The sequence below is a fragment of the Poecile atricapillus genome, chromosome 16, assembly GCF_030490865.1.
Source record: "Poecile atricapillus isolate bPoeAtr1 chromosome 16, bPoeAtr1.hap1, whole genome shotgun sequence".
NCBI classification, from domain to species: Eukaryota; Metazoa; Chordata; class Aves; order Passeriformes; family Paridae; genus Poecile; species Poecile atricapillus.
This window is the reverse complement of record NC_081264.1, coordinates 2902614-2927666: the sequence shown is the minus strand read 5'-3', so window position 1 is coordinate 2927666 and position 25053 is coordinate 2902614. Positions and strand designations below refer to the sequence as shown.

General features: G+C 40.5%; 1 protein-coding gene across 1 annotated transcript in view; it reads left to right on the top strand.

Moving 5' to 3' along the window:
- Nucleotides 1-82: 82 nt before the first annotated feature.
- Nucleotides 83-25053, top strand: part of IFT81 (intraflagellar transport 81) — a 37429-nt gene continuing 12458 nt past the window's right edge. Inside the window, exons 1-10 of the mRNA XM_058851509.1 lie at nt 83-292; nt 1184-1287; nt 2899-3079; nt 5965-6054; nt 7111-7176; nt 7495-7605; nt 8843-8927; nt 15003-15166; nt 17397-17492; nt 19291-19437. Of these exons, the coding sequence (XP_058707492.1) occupies nt 149-292; nt 1184-1287; nt 2899-3079; nt 5965-6054; nt 7111-7176; nt 7495-7605; nt 8843-8927; nt 15003-15166; nt 17397-17492; nt 19291-19437 (1188 nt within the window). The 5' untranslated portion in view covers nt 83-148. The remainder of the gene's footprint in view (nt 293-1183; nt 1288-2898; nt 3080-5964; nt 6055-7110; nt 7177-7494; nt 7606-8842; nt 8928-15002; nt 15167-17396; nt 17493-19290; nt 19438-25053) is intronic.

The following is a 25053-nucleotide window of genomic DNA, read 5'->3' as shown; positions in this document are numbered from 1 at the left end:
CGCCAGGGCCCTGCCAGGCCCCCCCCCGATCCCGCCAGAGCCCGGCCCGGCCCCCCCCGATCCCTGCGCTGAGGGTCGGCCGGACGCGGTCACCGCAGCCCCGGCATCTGCTGTGTCTTCTCTGCAGAGGTTTTCCCGGGACACAGTTATGGGTGACCAAATGCAGTTCATTGTTGAGAAGCTCAATCAGGAGCCCTTCAGGAAGAACTACAGTTTGATCTCGTTTGACTCCCTGGAGTCGCTGCAGCTGCTGCAGCTGCTCAGTGATGTTCTGGGGGAGATTGACCCGAAGGTAAGGAGGGCACTCAGAGGTGCCCAGATCTCCTGAGGTGGCTTGACACTGGAATTTGCTTTTATTTAGGTCTGGCTCAGTATAATCCTGCGGCGTGTTTGTTTCACCAAAAGAAGCTTGTATGAATTGAATATTCCAGGAAATAAATGTGCCTGGCAAGAATCCTTCCTGCCTATACATCTGAGTGCTCTTGGCAAACCAGCAAATGTTTCTTGGGGCAGGGCGGCAGCATCCCTGTTCCCCAGAGACTGATGACAATGTTTTTCCTGTGAAATTAAGAATGCAGATCTTGGTTCATACTGACAGTTGTGTTCAGTCAAAGTCAGGCTGTGTCTTGCACACACCCAGGGCAGCAGCTGATCAAGAACTGAACCTCACGATTGTGCTGTTGCAATGGAAATTATATCCCACTCCTTGGAGGCTGCCAAAAGTGTGTGTGAGATGAGAAGGGACCATTCATGCAGCTGGGGTGTGGATTCCTGTTTCTTGGAGTCCCAAGGTATCTGACTTCCCGGGTAGATGTGGTCAGTGTGACTGCACAGATGAGATCCCATGAGAAGGGAGAAGGTATTCCTGGAGAAAATTGACCTGAATACTCATGTTGCAGGAAAATCCATTAGAGGAAAAGTTTGGTGATTTAAGGGATGTTCTGTACAAAGCATCTCACTATTGGTAAATTAATAAAGTCAATTCTTTCAGTGTTGCCAGATAATTAACATCATTTGGACAAACAAGTTTATAAAAATAACATAAATGATTATAGTAAATAATATCGTGTTATCCTAATCATTAGTAGTTATTAAATCGATTGTTTTATAATAGTTACAATAATTTTTATTATATGAATAATAATAAAGAATAACTACTTATTTAATTTTAAAACCTATTTAGCATGCTGTTGACATTAGAGAGGAGCTGCCAGAACAAACAGCTAAAAGAATGTTGAACCTCCTTGGAATCCTCAAATACAAACCTCCAGGGACTGTGTCAGACCTGTGAGTACCTTTTTGCCTACGAATCATGCTAAAACATCTTTTTTAGCCTATATGATACCGACCTTTAGTTCAGGTGAGTGCTGCTGCACTGTTCCCATGGATGCTGGGATGGGATCCCAGGTGTGGCTGTTGCCGTGTCCGTGTGGATGTTTTGGGGTCCCAGGTGTGGCTGTTGCCGTGTCCGTGTGGATGTTTTGGGATCCCAGGTGTGGCTGTTGCCGTGTCCGTGTGGATGTTTTGGGGTCCCAGGTGTGGCTGTTGCCGTGTCCGTGTGGATGTTTTGGGGTCCCAGGTGTGGCTGTTGCCGTGTCCGTGTCCGTGTGGATGTTTTGGGATCCCAGGTGTGGCTGCTGCCGTGTCCGTATGGATGTTTTGGGGTCCCAGGTGTGGCTGTTGCCGTGTCCGTGTGGATGTTTTGGGGTCCCGGGTGTGGTTGTTGCCGTGTCCGTGTGGATGTTTTGGGGTCCCGGGTGTGGCTGTTGCCGTGTCCGTGTGGATGTTTTGGGGTCCCAGGTGTGGCTGTTGCCGTGTCCGTGTCCGTGTGGATGTTTTGGGGTCCCAGGTGTGGCTGTTGCCGTGTCCGTGTGGATGTTTTGGGGTCCCAGGTGTGGCTGTTGCCGTGTCCGTGTGGATGTTTTGGGGTCCCAGGTGTGGCTGTTTCCGTGTCCGTGTGGATGTTTTGGGGTCCCGGGTGTGGCTGTTGCCGTGTCCGTGTCCGTGTGGATGTTTTGGGGTCCCAGGTGTGGCTGTTGCCGTGTCCGTGTCCGTGTGGATGTTTTGGGGTCCCGGGTGTGGCTCCAGGTGGGCTCCCCGCACCTGCCCAGGTGCAGTGGCGGCTGTGGCCGGCAGAGGGCGCCGCACGCCCGGCCCGGTCCTGGTCCCGGTCCTGGTCCCGGTCTCGGTCCCGTTCTCGGCCCCGGTCTCGTCTCACCTGTGCCAGGTGAGCCCAAATGCCAAATCCCGCGGTCTCCCCGCCCTGCCGGCATCCCCCGGGGCTCACAGGAAACGAGTTGTCACTGCTGCCTTTATCCTGTCAGTGTGTCACTGTGGTTTTTATCTGACTCAAGGGAGGAGAATTGGGAGCCTGACTTGCAGACTTGCAGCTCAGAATGGGGTGGGTTGGAAGGGACCTAAAGATCATTTGCAGGGACACCTTCCACTCTCCCAGATTACTCAGAGCTCCATCCAGCTTGGCCTTGGACACTTCCAGGGATCCAGGGGAATCCACAGCTTCTCTGGGCACCCTTTGCCAGAGCCTCCCCACCCTCACAGGGAAGAATTACTTCCTAATATCTAATCCAACCCTGCCTTCTGTCACTGTGAGGCCAATCCCATTGTCCTGGCACATAAAGCCCTGGTAAAAAGTTCCTTTCCATCTCTATTTTATGCTCCTTTCAGGTTCTGGAATGTGCAAGTCCCTCAGCCTTCTCTTTTCCAGGCTGATCAAAGTCAATTCTCAGCATCATCATGAGCGTTTTCTCTTCTAACAGCATTACAAAAATCATTAGGCAAGTGGAGAAGGAATGTCAAAACATTGGAGACTTTTTGTTCCAAGCCAGCATTCTTTTGCATGAGATTTATTGGCATTTTCTCCTGGTTGGTTCCGTACAGGAGTGCTTTTCGCCAAGGGCTGGTTACTGGAAGCAAATCTGTAATTCATCCTGTCTTACATTGGCTTCTTCAGAGGACCAATGAACTCAGGACAAGAGCTTACCTGGCACGTTTCTTAGTGAAACTGGAAGTGCCAGCAGAGTTCCTACAGGATGATACTGTGGCTGACTTCAACAAACAGGTACCATTTCTCATGAATGCAAACATTTTACGTTAATTAAAGTGCCAGTGGGTGGAGGGATAAATGAATCAGGGAGTTAATGCTGGCATACATGTTCAAGTGACATATTAAAAGCTTGTTGGAATCAAGGATAAGCAAAGATTCATAATAAAAAGTTGATGTCTTGACCACTTTTCTTCCAATAACCCTGAAATTATGTAATAATAAGTAGCATTGAATTAAAAGGCCTTAAGCCTATTAAGCATTGGGTGCCAAATAATGTTCAGAGCCATGTTGGCTTAGACAGACTTTTAGTTCTTAAGTTTTGAGCAGGTTTGGTGGTTTTTTTTCCTATGAAATATGACCTGGATATTTTTAACTTTATAAAATTACCACTTCAAACAAGTCCAGAAAATTTTATGACCAAAAGTTGATGTCTCTACTAATTGTCCATTAATTGTATTTTTAGTCATGATAGTCCTTTGATAGTATTTGATACCTAATATTTGTAGGAGCCTTATTCCAGTTTTGCTTTAACCATTTATTTTTTTGTGAATAAAGAAAAGATTTCTTTTTCTCAGTGCTGACATTCCTACTTATTATGTTCCCACTTCTTTTGTGAGTATTAAATGTTGATTTTAGATAGTCAGACTGGGTGGGTTTGAAACGTAAAATTTGAAATGAACAAAGTTTTGGGTTTACTATCTGAGGTACATATTTACTTAATTTTTTTCCAGTTTTCTGTGCCTTTTGTTCTGTAAAACCACAGTGGGTTTGAGTGTTTGTAAGAGGTAACTTGATCTATTAACTCTGCACCAGCAGAGCTGAACAGTCTGACTGAGGCTTGACTAAGCCTTTTATTTTTTTGTTACCTCTAACAATATTGGATTTATACCTTGAAATAACTCAGCAGAAGTAGCAGAGAGAGAAAGGAATGCAGATTGTATGTTTTGTTCAGTATGTCACAGTCTTAATGTGTATAAATATCCACCTCCATAATTTCCATTACGTAAGGTATGTTCCTTTTTGGGATTACAGTAATTGAACCATCTTATTAAACTAATACCCTGCTGATTAATTCAAAACAGAAGCTGGGGTAATAGAATGCCTTACTGCAATATAACATGACAGTGCAAATATTTAGATACTAATGAATTAAACAATTAGCCTGAATTATTTAGATACAGTCTTGCAATGGTGGCTTTTAAGGGAAAATTCAAAAATGAGAGTTTGGGCACCTTACAACACAGTCAGGTTTTGTGGGTGTGTAGAATTAAGCGAAAACAAATTTTTGTAAATTACTTAGAGAAGGTACTCAGCAAACCTGCCACCTTCCCAGCTGTGTTGTGATTTAGACATTGGACTGCCTGCAATATAGAATTTAAGCAATAAGCAACTTCAGGCATTAATCTCTTTGCTCAGGCTTCAGTGATTTGCTCCCAGGTGCCAGAGAATTCTCTTTCCATGTAGAAACCTCGGTGTTTTTCTGGTCATTTGAGTGTGTCCTTTATTTCAGGTGCATGTGGGACACCCAAAGGGAAAAGTGAGAACGTTTTTTTGTTATGATCCATCGAACTCTGCTCTGCCTTGTTTGAATCCTGCCATTGGCCTTGAAATTTCATGTTCCAACAGGGAGAGAGTGTTATGGAACTCCTCTTTTGACAGAGGCAGAGACACACAAAGGAAAACTCTTGGACAGCAGCAGTGGGAATGCAATTGCTCAGAGACCACCTGCTCATTTCCATTTTTGTTAAAGGATTTCCAGAGTGCATAAGGGGTATCATGGAAGCCCAGTTGGGTTTTACTCCAGCATTTTGTAACTTGTTCATCCTCATCCAGCCTGTGCATTCCTTGTCACACCTTTATTTGCCACTTAATCCAGGTCTTTATGATTTTGTCTTCTCCTTAGCCATTTTATTGCTATTTTTTTGAATTCCTTCCAGTTTGTCAGTGTGTGGTTGATACTGAAGCAACCAGAACTGAGCAGAGCGCTCTGGATGCTGCTTCCCCAGGGTTTTATAGAATGGAGTTGCTGCTTCACTGCTCAAGGCTCTGATGCCTTTGTTTGAACTGGCCTTTGCTGTTGCCATTTGGTATTCACCTTTCATATCAACTGCTCTTTCCAGGAAGTAAAAAATTACTTGATACTCTCCTTTTAGATTTTTCCATCTCATTGAAGGGCTGTTTCTGTGGAGATTATCTTTCCTTATACCTCAGCTCGTGTTTCTCTGAGTTGAATCTAAATTTATTTCCTCTCCATATTTCTAAACTCTTGCTGTCCCCTGTTATTTCTCTACCCACACAGACTTTCACACTGCCTCTCAGTTTAAGATTCCTGGTGGGCAAAGTACTGGTGTGGAAGTAGCACACTGTCTCCTTGTCTCTGAGTGCTGAGCTGCATCTATCAATCTCTGGGATGTTCTGAGGGTTATGCAACGTGGCACAGCCATTTCTCACGTGTTCACTCAGTTCTGCTCTTGGGCCCCTGTGGAAACTCAAGCCCCATTCCATCAAAAGTGTTGTCAGAGCAAACTCTTCCTTTTGGGGCTGATACATTTATATATGGGATATACACAGGTGTATACTGAGAAAAAGTAATTTGTTAATTTGTCCTTCTCAAGTGACATCATATCTTCCTGTTTTGCAAATACACTGTATTGCAGAAGGTAAAAATACTCAGGAAATTGTGAAGTTCTGATTGTCTCTTCAAATGGAAAATGATGCTCTGTGACTTTTTTTTTAATTTCTGCTTTATAAGTTGACAGGCTTTTGCAATGAGAAAATGCCTTTTTATCCTCACCATATTTCTATGTCTACATTTACTGCCTTAGTAGTAAAACAGTGTGTTGATCTGAAAATCCTTAGACACAGAGCTAATTCTGCACAATTTCCATTTCATTTCACAGTATGAAGAACTCATGGAAGCATTTAAAAACCTACATAAGGAGCACGAGCAGCTCAAAATATCTGGTTTATCAACTGCAGAAATCAGAAGGGTAAACAAACTCCACAATTTTTTATTTAGTGAATTTTTTGCATGTCAGTTCCATGTCTGTTGGCTTTGTGGACAGTGTGAAAGCCATAGAGGCCAGAGCTGGTGGGCACTGCAGCTGCCTCTTGACACTGCTGTCTGTTGGCAAACACAAAGTCCTTGCTCGTGTTTAGAGCTGAGCTTTCTGGAGCAGATTGGGGAACGAGGCTGCCAAGACTCTGTGCAGCATGATTTCCAAATATTAGAACTCCATTTCCTCTGAATGCAGACTGATACAAAGCCTTTTGCTTTCCTGATAATGCCTAATAATTCCAGAGGGTGTTGAATGAATTAAGAGCTTAAGTCAACAGAAATGATGAACCCACGTGGCTGAAGTGTTAAGTAGAGATATTTGCTCTGTTTCAGCAAAATAATTAAGCTTGTGTACAGCTTTCCAGTGGACACACAGACAAGCCAAGCAAATGTTGAGATAAGGTCTACATTTGGAGAATTCATTTTCCTTTCCCTCATAACTATCAGTCTGTGGAGCCCTGCTGTTGTAAAATAGGACTCAAGGAGAATAATAATAATCAGATACATGTTTCAGCACTAGAAAGTGTTTCTTTTAAGACAGTTTTAATACAAAAAGTGGCAGCAGACATCGCTTATAAGCAACTTCATGCAAATTGGTCTGCCAGGAAGTGGGTAATGCCTGTGACATTAAGAACATATGTCAGACTGCATCAGATATTGAATTCACACTGATTCGTTCCTTGGTGGTTTCTGTTTGTTTGTTTTTATTTTAGAGAAATCCACCTGCTTTTATTTTAAATGTTCACATTAATACTCAAGGATGCAGATGAGGAATGTTAGCATAAAGAGAGTGGGAACTGTGGGGGAAGTAAGAGAGAAGAGAGATTGGAATCCTGGATGTTTGATCATAGATCAATAAAATTATAACCGCCTCCATGTATTCAGGGAAGAATTCTGATTTTCATATTAATTTGAAAAGAATTTAGTCCAATTCAATATACATGGGAAATAAATTAATATTTCTTTATCTGTTTTTCCTGCTTTTTAGGACATTGGTGCAATGGAAGAGGAGAAAGATCAACTGGCCAAAAGAGTAGAGCATCTTAAGAAAAGGGTAATAAGAGAAGTAACACTCCTACATTTCAGTGTCATAATCCTTGGCCTGCAACTCCAATTTTGGAATGCAAACAAGGATTAAGATAAACACACTGTATGTCTAGGAAGGAATCAAGTAACTAATTGACCTACAGGGAATCTCCCCAGGCGTTGATCCAGAGCTTTTAAGAATCTCGAGTCCAGTACTTTGCTGTCATTTCTGAGTAGTAACGTGTATGGAAGGGAAGTGCTAAGTGGGCTTGTGAGACATATGATCTCTTTAATGTATTTCTCAGCTATCTGACAGCAACATGCACTATTTATCCACTTGCTGTAGGTGGAGACAGTACAAAATCATCAACGGATGCTTGAAATAGCAAGACAGCTTCGCTTAGAGAAAGAGAGAGAAGAATCTCTGGCTCAACAGAAACAAGAACAAAAAAGTCAGGTACCGGCATAACAACATACCTGTTAAAATAAAGAGCTGTTGATGTTTGTTTGGGAATCATGCATTAAAAATACATCAGGAACAACAGTAGCTGGGAGAGTTTCTCCCAACCCCAGAAAATTAAATCCCATTTAAAAGATCTATGTGCATTTGAAGGGAAGAGGCTTGACCCTGCAAGTTTTGAACACCACAGTGAAGGTACTTGGCTGCCTCAGCTCCCATTGACATCATCCTTTAGCGTTCCCAGGAAATGTTCCATGACTTACTGCTGGAGCACCCGAAGGGAACTCTTCATATTTATGGTAGTGAGCAAATGTTTCCTTGATTTGATCTCTATCTCTGTGATCTGCATGAAGATTTCAGGGGCTGAGCAACACAGCAAGTACCTCATCTTTTTCCTGGGTGGGGGCAATATGTATTCAGGAGCAACCTTGGGATTTAGGCCCCTGAATTTGGGAAAAATGATGTCCTGAGAAGCCCTGGGAGCAGTTGATATCCAAGTGTAAGGGTGGGTTTTATTCCTGTCCTGTGTTGTCAAAATGAGATACTTCAGTAGAATCCAGTGCCATTTTGTTACACTGTCTCACCAAATTCTGCAGCCTGAATTTCAACACTATTAAAATGGAAAAAGCCCTCAGATTTCTTATATTGCAGCCTTTGTCTGGAGATCAGTGGGAATCTGGCCTCTCAAGCTGTTGGGTCTTTGCTTGAGCCCGAGTAAGATCACAGCTAAAATGAATGTGATGTCCAGTTAATTCCAGTTCTTACTACACATCTCTCCAAGTCACAAAAATGGAAATCAGCCGGGGCTTGTTTGGCAGGAAGCTTTCCAGACTGCTCTCGGGATGGACAGTGGATTGCTGTGACAATGCAGCTGCATTGCAGGATAAGGAGGGTTATCTGCTGCAATCCTGATTCCTGCTGCCTTTTGTTGTTGGTGTGATGCTCAAGCCACTTGTATTTTTGATTGAAAATTGTTGGATGAATTTCTGCCATCAGAGAAAATATTGCTTGGGAGAGCAAGAACTCTTCTCAATTAACAGGAGGGAATATCAAGTAAACACAGGCCAAGTGTTGAAAATTTGGTCTGACACATTCCCTTGTGAAACAGAAAATCACCAGATGTGAGAGCTGCCATGTTTTGTGTTTGGGGTTCTTTCGGGACTCTGTTGGTTTAGTTGTTTGCAGATGGATTTCCAAGGAATGACCCTGTGTGTGCCCAATTGTCTCTCCAAAGTTGTTCCTCGTGGAGCAGAAGGTGCAGAGAGCCCAGGTCCAGCTGAAGGAGATGAAGCAAGTGGTGGCAGATTCCAAACCAGAAAGTGAGTAGGGCTTTTCCTGTTGCATTCTAGGTTAGTGTGGTGCAAAACATGCCATAGAATGGTGTATAAATTACTTCAAAAATGGTAGAATCTGACTACTTCTCTATTTAAATTTGGTAAACCAAGTCATTGTCCTGCTCTTTCAAGAACATTTACTATTTCAGTTGCATCACACAACTGCTTTGGCAGCTCTTCTGAGTTAAAGGATTTTTCTCAGTCACCACCTCATAGCATTGTTATTACTTTATAATTTTACTTTGATTTTTTTAATGATTCTCATCTGCCACTGAACCACAAGTGGAACTAAAGGAGTATCTGAACCATCTCACAGGGACTTGCAGTGGATTTTATAACTGTTCCTTTTTTGCAGTAGCTATCAGAGAGTTTATACAGCAAAGCTGTGTCAACAATTCTATTTCAGTTCCTGGGTTTTTTTAAGGCCAATGGAAACTCGATGGGTTCAGTTCACAGAAGCAAAGGTAACATAATAAAAAGCCAGTAAATATGTCATTTAATCATTGAGATGAAAATAAAGTTAACATATTTAATTTCCTTATCTCCAGTCCTGCTTGCAGGGGAAAAAACAAAAAGTATTTAGATGTTCCTAGTCAAAGCTTGGAGTCATTACTTAAGAAAACTAGTGTTGAAATTTTGCCCAAACAAAGACCTCAGGACTCAGCTTTGTAATTGCTTTCCTCAGTTACAAAGGCACTGCCTGTAGCAGCAATTACAGAATGCCAACTGTGGGGTTTTTTTAATAATTGAAATTAGGTGACCACAGTGCACTGAATAAGTTCCATTTATTTTAAAAGCTTTGTTGGTCTACAAGGTAGCACAATTTATTTCACTTTGAAGATTCCCTTTGGCTGCAGTTTGGAACCTCAGCTGCCTCCTGGTATCACTGTAGCCTTGTCTGCTGACAGTGCAACAGCTGGATTTTCACTGGAAGTCAGATCCTTCCTTTTAAAGGAAAATTCTTGCATTTTTAATACTTCAGGTGCTTTTACTTCCTAGACAAGATAAAATGTTCTGAGTTGTTGCTAATGTAAGCTTTGTTGTTTGTCTTATGGATTTGATTGCTTCACTTTCTAATTAATTTTATATTTAAAGGAAATGTAAAGGAACTCTGTAAGGAATGCAACTAGCACATATTCATGAGTATCATTAGCATGCAATTAGCATCATCCTGCTTGAACTGTGCCAGGATAATTCGCCTTGTGGTGGGTAGGATTTTAACTCTTAGAAACATCATATTTAGAAGACTTTGTGTTGTATCATTAATTGTTATGAGCTGCTACAAAACAGCTGAAAGTGATGCTGTTGGTTCACAGAACACTCCTTCCCTGCTTATTGACTTCAGTCCTTCCCTATTTATTAATTTTAGTCCTTCCCTGTTTATTAACTTCACTTTTTCCCTTTTGAATAGCTTGAGTACAACTCTGGATGTTTAACTAGAGAGGGATTTGCTGCTGGTAGCACTAAGTAACTTGAATTTTCATATTCTGGAGGGTTTTTTTGTGGTGTTTGTTGTATTGAATATGAACAGTGTTTTTATTAACACTGGTCTCTGGTCTGAATAACCACAACCCAGCTCACACTTGCTCTGCAAGACTGACATAATTTTGCTTTGAGTATCTCTGCTGCACAAACAGAAATTGATAACATGATAATCACTGAATTCTTGCTCTCTGTCCATTTTACAAGACATTACTGGTTACTTTATTGGCAGAAATATGAAGAAGTGAATGAGTAGCTTGAAAATATTGATTAAAAGAATGTGTTAAAACAATTACTTGATGAACAAAAAATGTGTAATTTATAAACTTCATTAAGTTATTATGTAGAAATAGATTTAAAACATTGAGAACTTCAGAGATACTTGTCAAAGAGGATTTGTTTTCTACAGATGCCTATTTTCCTTCATTCTTGATGAAAACCTGAAATTTAGGAACCTATTACTTAAATATTACATTTGGTATAGAAAATGAATATTTTTCTCTTCCATACAATCTTTTCCTAAAATTCCAAGTTTAAATTATGTCCTCCAACACTGCAGACCACATTACAATTAAAGTTATAGAAGTACTTGGTAAAGGAAACTGGCTTAGGTGGAACTTTGTTTCATCTTCAAATGATTTTATTTATTATAAAGTCACTGTCAATTGATGCCAGTTTGTGATAAAGCACTGTAAGATAATTTGATACCTGTATGAGAATCCAAGTCTGGTTGGTGGGATTGATGGTGTTGCTGTAGTTGATTTTTTAAGGTCATTAACTCTTCTACCCCATTTTAAACAAACAAGGCAGCAAAAATTCAATGTGGTCTCTGTTAAAAGAATTAAAAGGAGTTTAGTGGAAGGTTTAGAGAAATGGAATGGGTGTTTGGCTTTTTTTTGTTTGGTATTTACACCAGATTCCTGAAAGAAAATAACAAATGATCACTGGAGAAATAAAAATAGGAAAATGGCTGAATAATGAGGAGACAGTGGATTCCAAGTGACCATAATCACTTGGGAAGCCAAGCCTGTGCCTACAGTGTTCTAAGGAATAACCAAATTCCAGGATATTCCTCTAGGAATAATGTATATGCAATGCATTTATGGCATGTGGGGCTCTTTCCTAACAAGTGTCTGAGAAGAATTTGTGGGTCAGGTGTGGGAATGGGAGAGCTGGAGCTCCCACTGCCATGGATGAGGTGCCTTCCCTGCTTTTATTTCTGGGAGAAAATCCCAGAGAAGTGTTTCTTTGCCTCTGGATTTGGCTCTGGCACATCCAGCCCTGCAGCCCCAGGCCAATTCAGCATTCAAGAAGAGCACTGAAAGGTCAGAGAGGTTTCAAAGAGCTCTAATAATAATTATAAACATGGAAAGCAGAACTTAAAATCACAAATTCAGGAAGCTTTTTGATTTTTCAAAGATATATGGAAGGGATGATTGATCTGCCAGTGTTTGCATGTCCCAGGCCTCTGTTTAAGAGAGGGAAAGTGGAAGTGGTGCTCCTGGAAGCTGTGGAGGAAATCATTTCAGCCCTTTCTTTGTGGCTGCAGAAAGAGAAGGGAAGGATTTGATGCTGGAAGTCTGTTCTAGACTTGGTCATGGCCTTTCCATGTGATATTAAAGAAATTGTTGGCAGAGAGTCTATGAAATGTGTGTCCTTCTCTCTTTTTTCCCCCTTTTAAAAACTGAATTCCTGTTGCAAATGGTTCTGGTCCAGGATGCCCAGTTGGCAGCCTGTAGAGGGAAAAGCAGTGGGATTCTGAGCACAAGGTTAATCAAGTTTTAGCTCCATTAACAGAATTATGTAGAGAAAATTGCCTCTCTTCTACATGACTGAGCAAGCACGAATAAACTCTTTCTCCCATCCCTCTCTTTATAATAATCATAAAAAAAAAATTGAATGGAAAACATGAGGAGTTGCTCTGAATAGCTCTCCACATGTAAATACGTGGTTGGCAGAAGCTTGCTAAAATAACCTGAGGGCACAGAGCCAGATTTCTGTGCCACTTACGTGTGTAGATTTTGTAACCATAAGTCAATGTTGAAACATTAAAAACAGAATTTATATGTGTAATGGAAAGATCTGAAGTATGCTGGCCTTTTTTTCTTCTCTAGCCTGGGAATTTGCAAAAGAATGTTTTTCACTGTAATAAAACCCTGAACCAGGAGCTGTCCTGTGTTTTGGTTTTTGAGGTTCTGTTAAGCAGCAAAAGTAGCTCTTAGGTAGTTACTTCTCCATGTGTTGAGTTATACAGGAGGAAAAATATATCCAGTGTATTCAGGAAAGAAATTCTATTACTCATAAAGGATGTTGACACCGTGTCTTTCCCCATCAAGAAATCAAGTTTTAACTCGTTTTGTTGCTCCATTAGGACTCAGTACAACACAGAACCACTCAGGGTAACAACAGCTCCGAGGTTATTTGAGAAATAAATCAGATTGTGATCAAGGTTATACCCCATGAAGTCAAAAGGTCTCTGCTCTTATCAAAGCTCTTGTGGTTCTTTGCTAAGTTTCTTATCATATCTACAACAAATCATTTAAAGCATGTACATTTTTATCAGGAAACTGGAGTAGCACAATAAATGAAATATAGGTTATATATGCAGGTTTCTTTGCTGCTAAAAACCTCAAGAAATTGATTTAATTTAAATATTAATATTTAATGTCAGAATAATGTAATTAATATCACACTGATTTCCACACCAAAGATCTTGGTTATAAATACCAGGTTGGGAGTGGTGTTCCAGTCAGTTCTGAGGTGATAATTCAGCTCACAGGGTACGTGGGAAGCAGCTTTGCTGCATTTGCAGAGGTGGGAGATTTCTAGTGAGACATTAAAGTGTGGTCCCTCCTGCCCAGCTCTGCCATGGGCTGAGGAAGATGGGGATTGACTTCTCCTGGAGGAAAGAGTGGGAAGTCTCTCCCAGTAAGTCCCAGTGAGTTTCCCAGGGTGCAGCTGCAGTGCCAATGGCTGTTCCACAGGCAGAGTTTTCCCACTCCAAAACTGGTCTGGGGGCTGTTTGTTTTGATAAATGACCCCTCCACGAAGGGGAAAAGGTCCTGTGGTAGTGTTGCTTTCCATAAACACAGAAAGCAACAAACTGGGAAAGAGGAATTCCCACTCATTTCAGTTTGTGTTGACTCGACTTTGTTGGCAGCGCTGCTTTCCCCAGGGTCTGTTTTTTCTCCCAGCTCCTGAGGTTTTCTCAAGAGCTGATGGCTTATTTCCCTTCTGGCAGCTTTCCTGTCAGAGTGGGCTGGGAGCAGGGCTCAGGAGGATCTCTCAGGACACTGATTTAGAGGTAAATAGCAGCAGAAAAACGGGGGGCCCTTTTCCTGGGCTCTTTCACTTTGTTCTGACCTTTCCCTTTGGCTTCTTAGCCTGAGAACCAAAAGCTGTTTTCATCTACATCCTTTCCCATCTCTGTTTCAGCAGCATCAGCTGCACTTTTCTATCTCTCTGCTCAACTTCTCCCTGCTTGTGTAGTCAATGAAAGAGATGGAGATTGTGAACTTCTTGTTTTCTTGGTGTTTCATCACAATTCCATCTTCTCCCTGATATGGATTTAACCAAAATCCCAACCCTAGCAAGTTGTTTGAAAACTAAAAAGAACCTTGGATCACCTAGATCATGAAAAATACTCTGAAATCCCCATTCCCACTCTCATGTGACATGCAGCTTCCAAATCTTGTAGTCCTTGGCACAGTTGTCTCTGAGGAATTATTGCACTGAACTGCCTGTTGTCAGTGGAGACTGTGCAGTGTAATTTAAATAGATGTTTCCTTTTATTCTGTTGCATTTTTCTATCTGTGAATTGCTCTTATCTGCACACACTTGTGTTTATTTAGAAATGATCTGTTAAGGAGCCTGAATTACTCTGCCTAGAAAGAGCCAAGTCCTCCTAAGCCTGGTAAGGTGTAGGTGCATCAGGCTAGTGTCCAGCAAAGCTTATAAATGGGCTTGCTTTTTTCTATTGGATTGTTATTTTCTGCATTCTCAGTCTATAAACTGTCCTGAGAGTAAATGTTCTTTCAAGAAGAAATCTTTACAGGGAGGCAGTCTGTGTTCCAGCAATGTAAAGGACCCTTAAAGTAGGCATATATTAAACCTTGCCCATTTTAAGACCTTTTTAAATGCCAGACAGAAAAAAAAAAAAGTTTTATTTTAAGCATGAATCTCTAAGGATATAGTAAATATTAATTAATATTTTTTGACAGATAAAGGTTCAATGGCTGTTTATATCAGCAGTGTCTGTTGAATTCTGCATCTGATTCAGCTGGAGTTTCATGTGAGATGGGTTTTACTTGTTCTTAATGAGAAGAATCTCTCAAGGAGCTGATAGTTACATGTTAGAGATAGAGGTGCATAATAAATCCTCTTACATTGTTTAAGATCCAGATTAAAAATTTAAATCAAGTAACTCCCCCCTTTTTCTGAGCACCAAAAAGAAGACTCAAATGTTATGCTGTTGTTATTGTAATCAGCTGCTAAATACTTTAATGTGTTGGGGAAATCAAACTTAATTATGTGCTACATTGCTTTTATAGACACTCACTGATTTAATTTGTTTTTAAGGTTTAATGAAGAAACTAGAAGAGGAGATAAATTTCAATTCCTACCTGGTAACTGAAAAAATACCCAGAGAGATGGAAAGTAAAAAGACTTCAGTGTATTTCTTACAAAAGGTGGTTGCAGAGCCAGCCATGACTCAAGCTGATCTCACTGCACTGGAAAGTGAGGTGAGGGACCAAGGTCACACTTCATTTGTAGCATGGTCTGAGCTTCCTGGACTCTGCAGTGTTCTTACCCCTGCTTCATACCCTGGAGAAAATGTTTCATTTCCAAAGGAACATCTCTTCAGTTGTAAAACCAAAGGTGTCTCAATCACTAAGTGCAAACTCTGATAAGATTTTTTTAAATACCCACAAAAGAGACACAAATAAACCAACCCCAAACCCAAACATACCCTTAGGTGCTATTGAGGAAATTGTATTAATTCAGCACTGAAGGGCTGATTTTATTTCTCTTCAGATTTCACTTGTTTGAAACTCTCCCTGCCATCGAGGGGGTTCACCCCAGCACATCCAGAGCTTATGGAGGGAACAGCATTCCCTGAGGGATGTATCCTCACCAGATGATGCCTTAATCCATGTGCAATGGCTCAGAACTCCTCAGTGTTTGGAAGAGCCTTGCATTGTTTGGTTTAGTTTTTAAGACCAAAGAAAATTTGGGCACCAAATACTTGATTTACCTTTCCAGGTTTTTTCATAAGTTAAAAGCAAATAATCTTGGAAAAACCCTTATTTGTCCAATATATCCAGAATGTGCAGAGGGGTTTGTTGCCACAGAAGTACATTTATTTATTAACTCAATGAAGTTTTCCTAATTGCACAATCCTAAATAAAAGATTAAATATGAAATACTGTGTCCTAGAAGAATTTAGAGGAATGCTAATTATTAGTATTTCTATTGATGATAATGATGAAGATTTACAGCAATGTTAGAAGGAAGAAGAGTAGTCCTACATCCTTAATGTCTTCTCTTACCAGCTGGTGTTTAATACCCCTGGGATTTCCAACTCAGGCTTTGACATGAAATAGAGATAATGAGGAAACAGAGTATCCATCTTAAGGGATGACAGCATTAATAAATGGCAGATTAGGGCTGAAATAATAAACCAGCTCTGTGATTCAGCCTCTGCTTTCCTAGATTAGTTCCTCTAATCAAAACAATATTTGTGGCTGCAGTTACGTCTTTCAGGCATGCTTGAAACCCTGTTTTGCACATTTCTTTTCCAAGAGTGTTGTTTGGTTTATTGCAATATTTTAAAAAACTTTAAGTTTTTCTCTCTTTCTCCATGATGTAACCTTTGATTTGTTATGTTTTGGGAGTATCTTCTTCTTGAAAGATAATAAAAACATGTCATACACTTTGCTACTACCACAGCATGGCCTTAGGCAGCTTTTTTATTTTTGACATTGGCTTTTTATTAACTCAGTGCCTTAAAAAGGAGCTGAACTGCACCAAGCATGTTTCCACCATGCATTTTATAATATAAACCCCAGAAATTTATTCACAGAAGGGAATTCTTACGCCATTTTCAAATTCAAGCCTGTTCTGTCATTAATAGAATAGAATTCACAGGAGAGTTGGGGTTTTTTTCCAGGTGTTGGAGTATTTTTAGTCCTATTGAGCAATTTATTTGAAATTCTCAGTTTTCCAAGCACATGGATATTGCTGACAGAATTTCCAGAGTGATGCCCAGCACTGTCCCTGTGTTCTGGTCTGACTCCCTGGGATTGCAGCACGTTTTACACTGCTCCCTTAGCAGCAGCAGAGAATTAAAGGAAGTTTGCTGTGGCTGTGTTTTCCATGGCTGGTGGGAGTCCCAGTGCACTGGGAAGGCTGGAATCTGCACTCTGGTGTGGCTGAGAGCTCCAGAACTTTGGCTGGAATGAAGCTCAGCAGTTTGGGACTAAGGACACCCAAGTGCATCTTGTGGCAGGAGGAGAAGGCACCACAGACGTGGAGTACCATGGTCTGTGACTCTACAAAGTGTTGATGAAATCTTTATCACTTAATCTTCATTTGCTTCCCTTTGAACTTCTGTTAAATGGTTGAATGAAAGGGAATTTTAGTTCTTGTCAATAAAATTACATTTTTCACTCAGTATGTGGCAATTTCTTTTTTCTATACCAACTCACTGCATTTTCTCTCCACATGCACCAATTTACTTCATTTTCAGGGCAAACGTCATGGTCCTGCCTTATCATAAAGGCACAGAACTGGAAATCCAAAACCAGCCTCTTCCTGGCCAATACTTAATGACTCACAGAGATTTTTGGGTCTGTTCCTCTGTTTAAAAAAAAAAAGGAACTGGCTGGATTATAAATCTGGGTTTACATTTAATTCTTGGAGAAGACAAAGACACCAAGCTCTCTTTCCTTATTTTTCCACTCTGTTTTGCAGATAAATGAAGTCAATGCACAAATTAATCAGCTTGTTGAGAAAAGGATGATCAAGTATGAGCCAGCTGATAGTAAATTCTCCATGTATCGCCAGCAGGTAAGAAGGAACAAAATGTGTTTTAAGCAGAAGCAGGAGAAAGAAATCAGTCACTGACTGGTTGACATGCTGATTTTTGCCTTTGATTTATCTAGCATCATCAGTAGAAATATGTAATAATGGAGGTCAAAAGGAAAATAAAGAGCTGTTGAACATATGTATGTTTAGGGCTGAGTCAAACTTGCTTTTAGTCGTGTCAGTTAATATTTTGACTGCTGTCTTTGCATCACAGCAGTTCTGGAAGGAGCATTTTGCAGGAGCTATTTTGGTAAAGTTCCAGCTGTGGATGGATTCTTATGAGGCAGCATGAGGGCTGCCTGCTGCAGCTCTGTCCCTTCCTTGTGTCTGACCAAATGACATTTTTCTCTTTTGCATCTCTTAAGAAGAAATTCTTTGATTTCTCATCCTGAGGCTGTAGAATAATCTTGTTATAGAATAGGCTGTCTGGTCCAGTCTTAGTAAATTCCCAAGTTACAAAAAGGATTTGTGAACTTGGAGATTTTCAGAGCTTACACAGGAACCTGAGCAATTCCTTTTCCAGACAACCTGCACCACTGCTAATTTTATGGAAGATCTTCAGCATGATGCTTATGGTGAAGGCTTGACAAATAAAAAGGCTCAAGTAAAATGTATCAGTGGAAGGGAAAAAATGGGGATAAGGAACATAGTGCAGTTCAATCACAGACACAATTTCTGTTTTATTTTGGAAGAGTTGCTCTTCCTGAGAGAAAATCCTGCTCTGGAATGTGCTGGCAGCAAGGAGGATCCACCTCAGGACCTGAGGTTGCTGCTGGGAGCTCAGAGCCTGTGGAGCTCTTTGCTTTCTTCTGCCAGGGCCTGGGTTCTGTTTCACAAAATAATCAGCTCTGTTGTCCCCTGGTTTGTCACCACAGACACCTCGTGCAGCAAAGAGCTGAGCTCCCACCCCAGCACAATTCTGTTGGAGATTTATTTAGGGAGAAAGCTGGTCCTCTCAGCTGAGTCTGAGAAAGCTGCTGTGTTTTGGCTTCATTTTTTTGTAAGTTTTCCCTTTCACTTGAAGAAACCAGCCATGCCTCAAATTCCTGCACCTGCATTTAAATGAATGTGTTGTGTTATTTTAGAGTATTTTTCAACAGGATGCTTTGGCAAGAGAAAAATGCTTTTTTTTTTTTTCCTTCTTTTTAAATCCTTGAATTAATGGATACATATGTTACCAAATCTGTTCTGGTCAAAACTCAGGTACTGTTAAATATTCAGTCTTGTATAAAATATTATTTTTTAAGTGCTGTATCTTCTAGACTAAGAAAAAAGAAAATATAATCTGAAATCTACACTATTTCTGTGTTTTATTGCTTTATTCATCATCTTCTAGCTATTTGCCAAGATTTAGTGGCTCGGTTCTGCTTTAGTGTAACATATTTCTGTAGGTTGGAGTAGGTTGGAGTTATAAAAATCTGTATTATGACATTTGTGAAATCTTGGATAACTTTCCAGTTAAGCCATGTTGGTGTATCTTACATATGCACCAAGAGGGACTAAGCAGAAGAAATGGAGCAGCTAAAATGCCTGCCTTTTTCCTCAATGAAAATGAAAAAATGAGGTGAAGAAATGTAAATCTAAAATGTAAAATATATCAGCTTGAATCTGGGCAAAAAGGCTGTGCTGGAAACCTCATCCATACTGGAGAACGTTGGGATGCTGCAGCCAACTTCAATGAGGTTGTGGTTTAACCTGCTGTATATGATTTATATATTTCATCTAAAAATCATTTTTCTCCTGATTAAACAAGGCAATTTTTACGTTAATGATCTTGCAGGCTTCTATAATTTCCCGGAAAAAAGAAGCAAAATCAGAAGAGCTTCAGGCTGCCAAGGAGGAGATGTCCAGCCTGGAGAGGCAGGTGGAGCAGAGGAGCAGTCAGGCCCACGAGCTGGAAGGCTCCGAAGTCCTGACTGAGGATGAGGTAGGGATTTGTAGCTATTTTCAAATGATTCATTTCTCTTACTCACATTGTGCCTAATCCATTGCAAGGTATACAAGGCCTCAGTGTTATTATTAACATTAACTGTATTAATATTCCAGCCAAAATAATGGCAATATCATCACAGTGATGGGGAACAACTAACCATAAAGGTCAATAGGATTATAAATAATATAAAAAGTCTGTATGATTATAAAGCATGATACCAGTGATTATCAGAGATGCAATTAGTCCTGTGGTATTTATTACCCACAAAAGTTTTTACTTAAAACCCAAATTTCTCAGACCCTCCTGAAGTTCAGCTGTGACACCAACTTTGTCTGGCACAGACAGCGTGGCCCAGGCACAGTGAGATTTGCAGCTGTTTTCAAAGCACCTTTTTCTGCTTCAGGAGTTTGCAAAGAAAAATGAAGCTGGAATTTGGCACTGGTTTGTCAGCAAATTAAATTGACTTTTCTTCAGCCAGTAGTTTTTCCCAGTTGGGAAGAATCCTGCTAAGGGAACTTACAGGCAGAGTCACTAAACTAGAGAATTTTATCTGCATCATTCTCTGACTTAATATCATTCTCTCACGTATTGTCTTTGCACTGCCATCATTTAGCCAGAGGCACACACTCTTTGCTTGCTTGTTCTTTGGTTTTGTGCTTTTTTTACGTACTACTAAATACAGGGAACGCCCTTTTCAGAAGGAACTCCCTTCCTAATCCCATAGGACGTGGCTGCTCCACAAAATCAGTTACTTTTAAAGGAATCTGAAAGTGTGGATGAAGAGTTCAGGTGGGAGTAATGGCATGGAGATGTGGAAAATGAAGATGTTGATTTTTCTTCCCATCACACACTGTACCCTTTCCCTTGGTAGCAATAATAAGGAACCCACTGTATTAGATTTCTCTCCACTCCAAGGTTTTCAGCTCCAGTGGGCACATTGCTGGAGTCTTTGACAAGTTTTTAAGCAAAAATAAAAGCAGAAAGCTGACAATTTGTGTTTCATGACATGTGATGGAAAGAAGTGTTTAATTAATCAACAAGAATGTATTACCAAGACAGCAGCATATGTTTTACATTATCTGCACAGGCACTGTAAGGTAAGAAATAATTGTGCCTATTCTTTAGGAGACAAGAAACTGATCCATAGAAATTTGAGGAGAAGTGGGAAGGAAGGAAACCTCATAACCTTATAAAAGGCTTATTAATGAAAAACTCAAGTTAATTGTCTGACACAAGGAAATGGCTCGAGACAGAAAAAGGACAAGATCTGTTTTGGACATGACCTGCATTCCTTCTGTTCAAATATGTTCTGCTTTTGATTTTTAAAATATTCTCAAGTCTTCATTTTGCAGAGTGAAGGATAAATGACTGAGCAATTTGGAAAAAAACACTGGCTTAAAATCAGAAGTGTTTGTCTTTTCATAAGAAGCATTTCCTGGTTTGTAAAATACTTTCTGCAAGGAAATGTGTACTGGCAAGGAAGCCAATATATAAATCCATGTCCTGTTCATGTTTATTACTTCCTTAGGTGAAGTGCAGTGGTACTCACAGGCACCAGTGCAAAGCAGTAAAAAGGGTGTTTCCTGTGCCTAAAGACTAGGAAAGGATTTGAATTCTTGATGGTTTTTGATCACTTCTGTTTCAAACGTTACGGTTTCCTCATCTGGAAGGTGGAGATAGTTATATTTAATTCTTTGTAAATGTCTGCTGCCAAAATTACTGCACAGGTCCTTGGTGCTGTAGATTCTGCATTGCCTCGAAGTCCATGGCAAATGCACAGAGCCAGTCCTGCCTCAGAGTGGGGGTGTGAGGAGCCAGGGCTGAGATGAGACAAGGCTGGCAGGGAAGAGGTGATGAAGCAAAAGTGGCACGAGCAGGTTCCCCCTCCCCAGGGAAAGTCTGGGTTCCCCAGTGCCAGCCAACCTCCAGCTGCAGGTTTGTTTCTGGTATGTTCTCCTTTAGGATTTGGATTTTCTGGTTCAGTGCTCTGAGCCAGTAGCAAAGGAAATGTTGATTAATGTGGTGGTGAGTCAGTGCTGCAGTTCATGGGGACAGGAGGAGTCTGTCCATTCAACCTTCACACTGACACCTGAGAGCCTCCTTACACTTTCCTCTTCCAGTTTGGCATTTAGTTCCTCCATTTTTAAAAAGGCAAGAAAGAGGGGATTTTAACAAATGGCTTTGCTGTCTTAAATTTAAATGGATTTTTTAATCCTATCAAAGTGCTACAGTTAAATCAAAGCATTATTTTTCTCCTATACCAAACATTTCTAATCTTTGCTTTGTCTCATTTTGCTCTGTCCTATTACATCCCATGGCACTCTCAAGACTTGGCAGTGGAAGAATCAGCACCTTCCTAACTCATGCTCCCAAACCAGCATTTGGATCTCCACTTGAGGTGGTTTTAGCCCTTCATTCACCAAAAGGTCAGGTCTGGCTTAGGTTTTTTTAGGTGCTGGTGTTTTGCTTTCCTTCATCGTCATGAAAAGCATTCCACTGGGTTTGAGAGGTTGTACACCTGGATAGAACTCAGGAGAAACAGCAGGGAATAAGCAATTCATTTACATCAAACACGAAAAAGCAGGAATAAATTGTCTGCTTCGGGGATTATGAAATCTTTTTAAGTACTTCAATCAAAGTGCAGTGAGCAGGGGGCACAGTTGGCAGCTCCTCACTGCAGCTGTCAGATCCTGAAAATTGGGGAATCACATGTTGACACTTGGAATGCTGGATGGTTCAATTACAAGTGATCCTAGGTAAAGCTGGGATATTTTTAGCCCTTTACACAACCCATTGTACTTTCCAGAGTCCAGCACAGGCCCCCAAGAATGCTGAGTTTCCCAACGATTTGGAGTCATCTCAGAGCTGTGCTGAGCTGCAGGAGTGGGAATTAGTCTGGTTTTGAGAACAGGGCATGGGAAATCCTCTCACTCTGTTCATGGGTGTGTAAGGTTTGCACACACATTTACTTAAGGTGTTTTGCAAATGCTCATCCATGCCTACCTGTCCCAGTGAAAACATTTCCATTTGCAAAAAGAGAAAGCAGATCAAAGGTCTTGACACTTTTCCTCAAATACTGTTGATCCACTTGAATCTGCCAGATATTTGCTGTGGGAAATTCCCTGTCACCTGAACCAAACATAGGCAGAGATCAGGGAAATCTCCCAGAGCTGAACACTCCCTGTCATGGATAAATCCTGGATCTCATTGATCTGTGCATCTTCCCTGAGCACTGACAACAGGTTTTCATTATAAATATTTGGATTGATTCAAAGTATTTAATACTTCTTGCCTGACCAGAAGCAAGCACTCCTGGAAAATGCTAAGGAAGAGTTTTCCTGGCTGAGCTGTGCCATAAGCAGACTGCAGGATACTTTCATTTTATTAGACTGAGGTTCTACTGCTCTTATCTTTTAGAAGCTCATCCTTCTGTGTCTGAGTTATTAACTCTGTCCAACACTGGTTGTACTAGCTTAAATTTAGAGCCTCTTAAGAAAAAAATATGGAAAACCTGTCATGTTCAGGAACTTTTCTTAACTGAATTTTAATACTTTGGACAGTCTGTATCCCATTAATTAGTCTAGTTAGAAATGAAAACATCTGTTCCTCAGCTCTTAATGAAAATAGATATAGTCAGCTAAGACTTTTTGCAGTTATTGTGCTTATGCAAATAATTTTCTTAACTAATTTTTTTTATTTGGAACCTTGTTTAGTTATGTGTTTCATAAAAAACCACTTTTTTTTTGCAATTAATACTTTATTTTCTGTATTACTTTTGTATGGAGAATATTTTGACTACAATAACACAATCAAATTGCTACATTAATCCAGAAAATACCATTTTAAAAGATTAGACTCCAAAGTGAGCGATTTATCTGGGATTCTTCTTTGGAGAAAACAAGCTTTATCCATATTCTCCTTTAGTGATAATCTTGGAATAAAAACCTTGTGAAAACTTCTCCTGGGGCAAATGTGAGGTTAAAGGAGACAAGGTGAGGAGCTTGTAGTGAAAAGCCAAGGCTGCATAGAGGAACTGGGCTCTGGTCCCAGTTGTGACCACAGAGGGCACGTGGTCACCAGGCTGGTGTCCTTTCCTGGAGGGGGATAACCTGCCAGGCTCTGGATGCCCCTGGAGAAGCCATTTCAACATCCCTGATTGGATTTTTATTTAGAACCGTTGAAGTAATTCCTTCTCTAAGTGTGGAGAGACTGAATCTGGTGATACCAACCTCTTCCAGATTCTAATAAATGGAGAAGCATAAAGTAGGTGCATTGCTGGATTATTCCAATAAAAATGGAGCATAATCCAGGAAATCTGCCCAGGGATGGTGCATACCTGTGTTACATGAGAAACCAAAGTCCTGTTTTCATTCACTGTGTTCCATAATCTGCATTCCATGCTTGTTATGTTATAGTCACCCATTAAAATAGCCAAGTGAAAAGGCAGAATCTTTGCTTTCCCTTGGATGTTTTTTGTGTCCCCAGGGGCTCTGACTCGGCTCACATGGGCTCCAGGCTGGTTTGCTTCCACTGCTCCTTAGTGCCAGCTTGGTTCTTGTCCAGTCATTTAATCTTTGAAGTTGAAATAACTGCTTGTGTTAAATTGCTTAAGAAAGAAAAGCTACTGGTGGACATGGCCTTGACTGGAACATCTCTGCACTGGCAGATCCATGGGAATTCCACAGGATGAGCCTGCTGAGTTTGGACACAGGGAGCAGTTGCCTTGGTCTATGGGAAAATGCTGCTGCTCAGAAGTGGATTCCTTTGGTTACTTAACTTGAAAGTGATGTGGCCAAACAATGTTATTTCTCTGTGAACTGTTCAAATTATTGAGAAGACCTTTCACCACAGTAAAATGCAGTGTTTTGTGGCATTGATTTCTCATGTACACACGAGGTGTATAAAGCCTCAGAAGCAATGCTCACGCAGATGAAGACATTGGTATTTTATATTTCCTTTTAATTTTTGGAAACTTATGGAATGACTCTCAGCTTTTAGGCTGAAGAAACCTAATTTTGCTGTAAGATCCCTACAAGCTGCTGATTTAAGTAGAGTCAAATCTAAGAGCTCCAGCTCAGAACTTGGCCCTGGATCTAAAGGAGTCTTCAGTCAGTGAGATTTTGAGGGGCTAATCTGTGCTGCCCTTGGAGTAAATCAGGTCTTTTGAACATTTTGCCAAATTATAGATTGAGTTTTTACACAGATGATCACTTTCCTACTGCTGTTTATATCTGTTTTACCTTGTTTGCTCCAATAAAAGCTGTGTGAAAGGTTAAGTTTGCTTTAAAAAGCCAGAGATTGTGCTGACATCCACCTCCTAAAAGGAACAGATTTCAGTTGTCACTGTGAGCAACTTGTAGTTCATTTGGGATGAAATTTGTATTATATAGTCCTAAGTTAATCAACTAATAATAGAACAGTGGTGGAATTGGTTCGTTAATCAACAAGATCCTTTGACTTCCATTGTAAAATACATTATGCTTTGAATATTGAATATGCAAATATCCTACCTCCCACTCGAGCTATTTTCAAGACCTTAAAAGTGAAGAGAATTATAGTTTGCTTTTTATCCTGAGATACACTGACAGAAGATCGTTCAGATTTGATAGC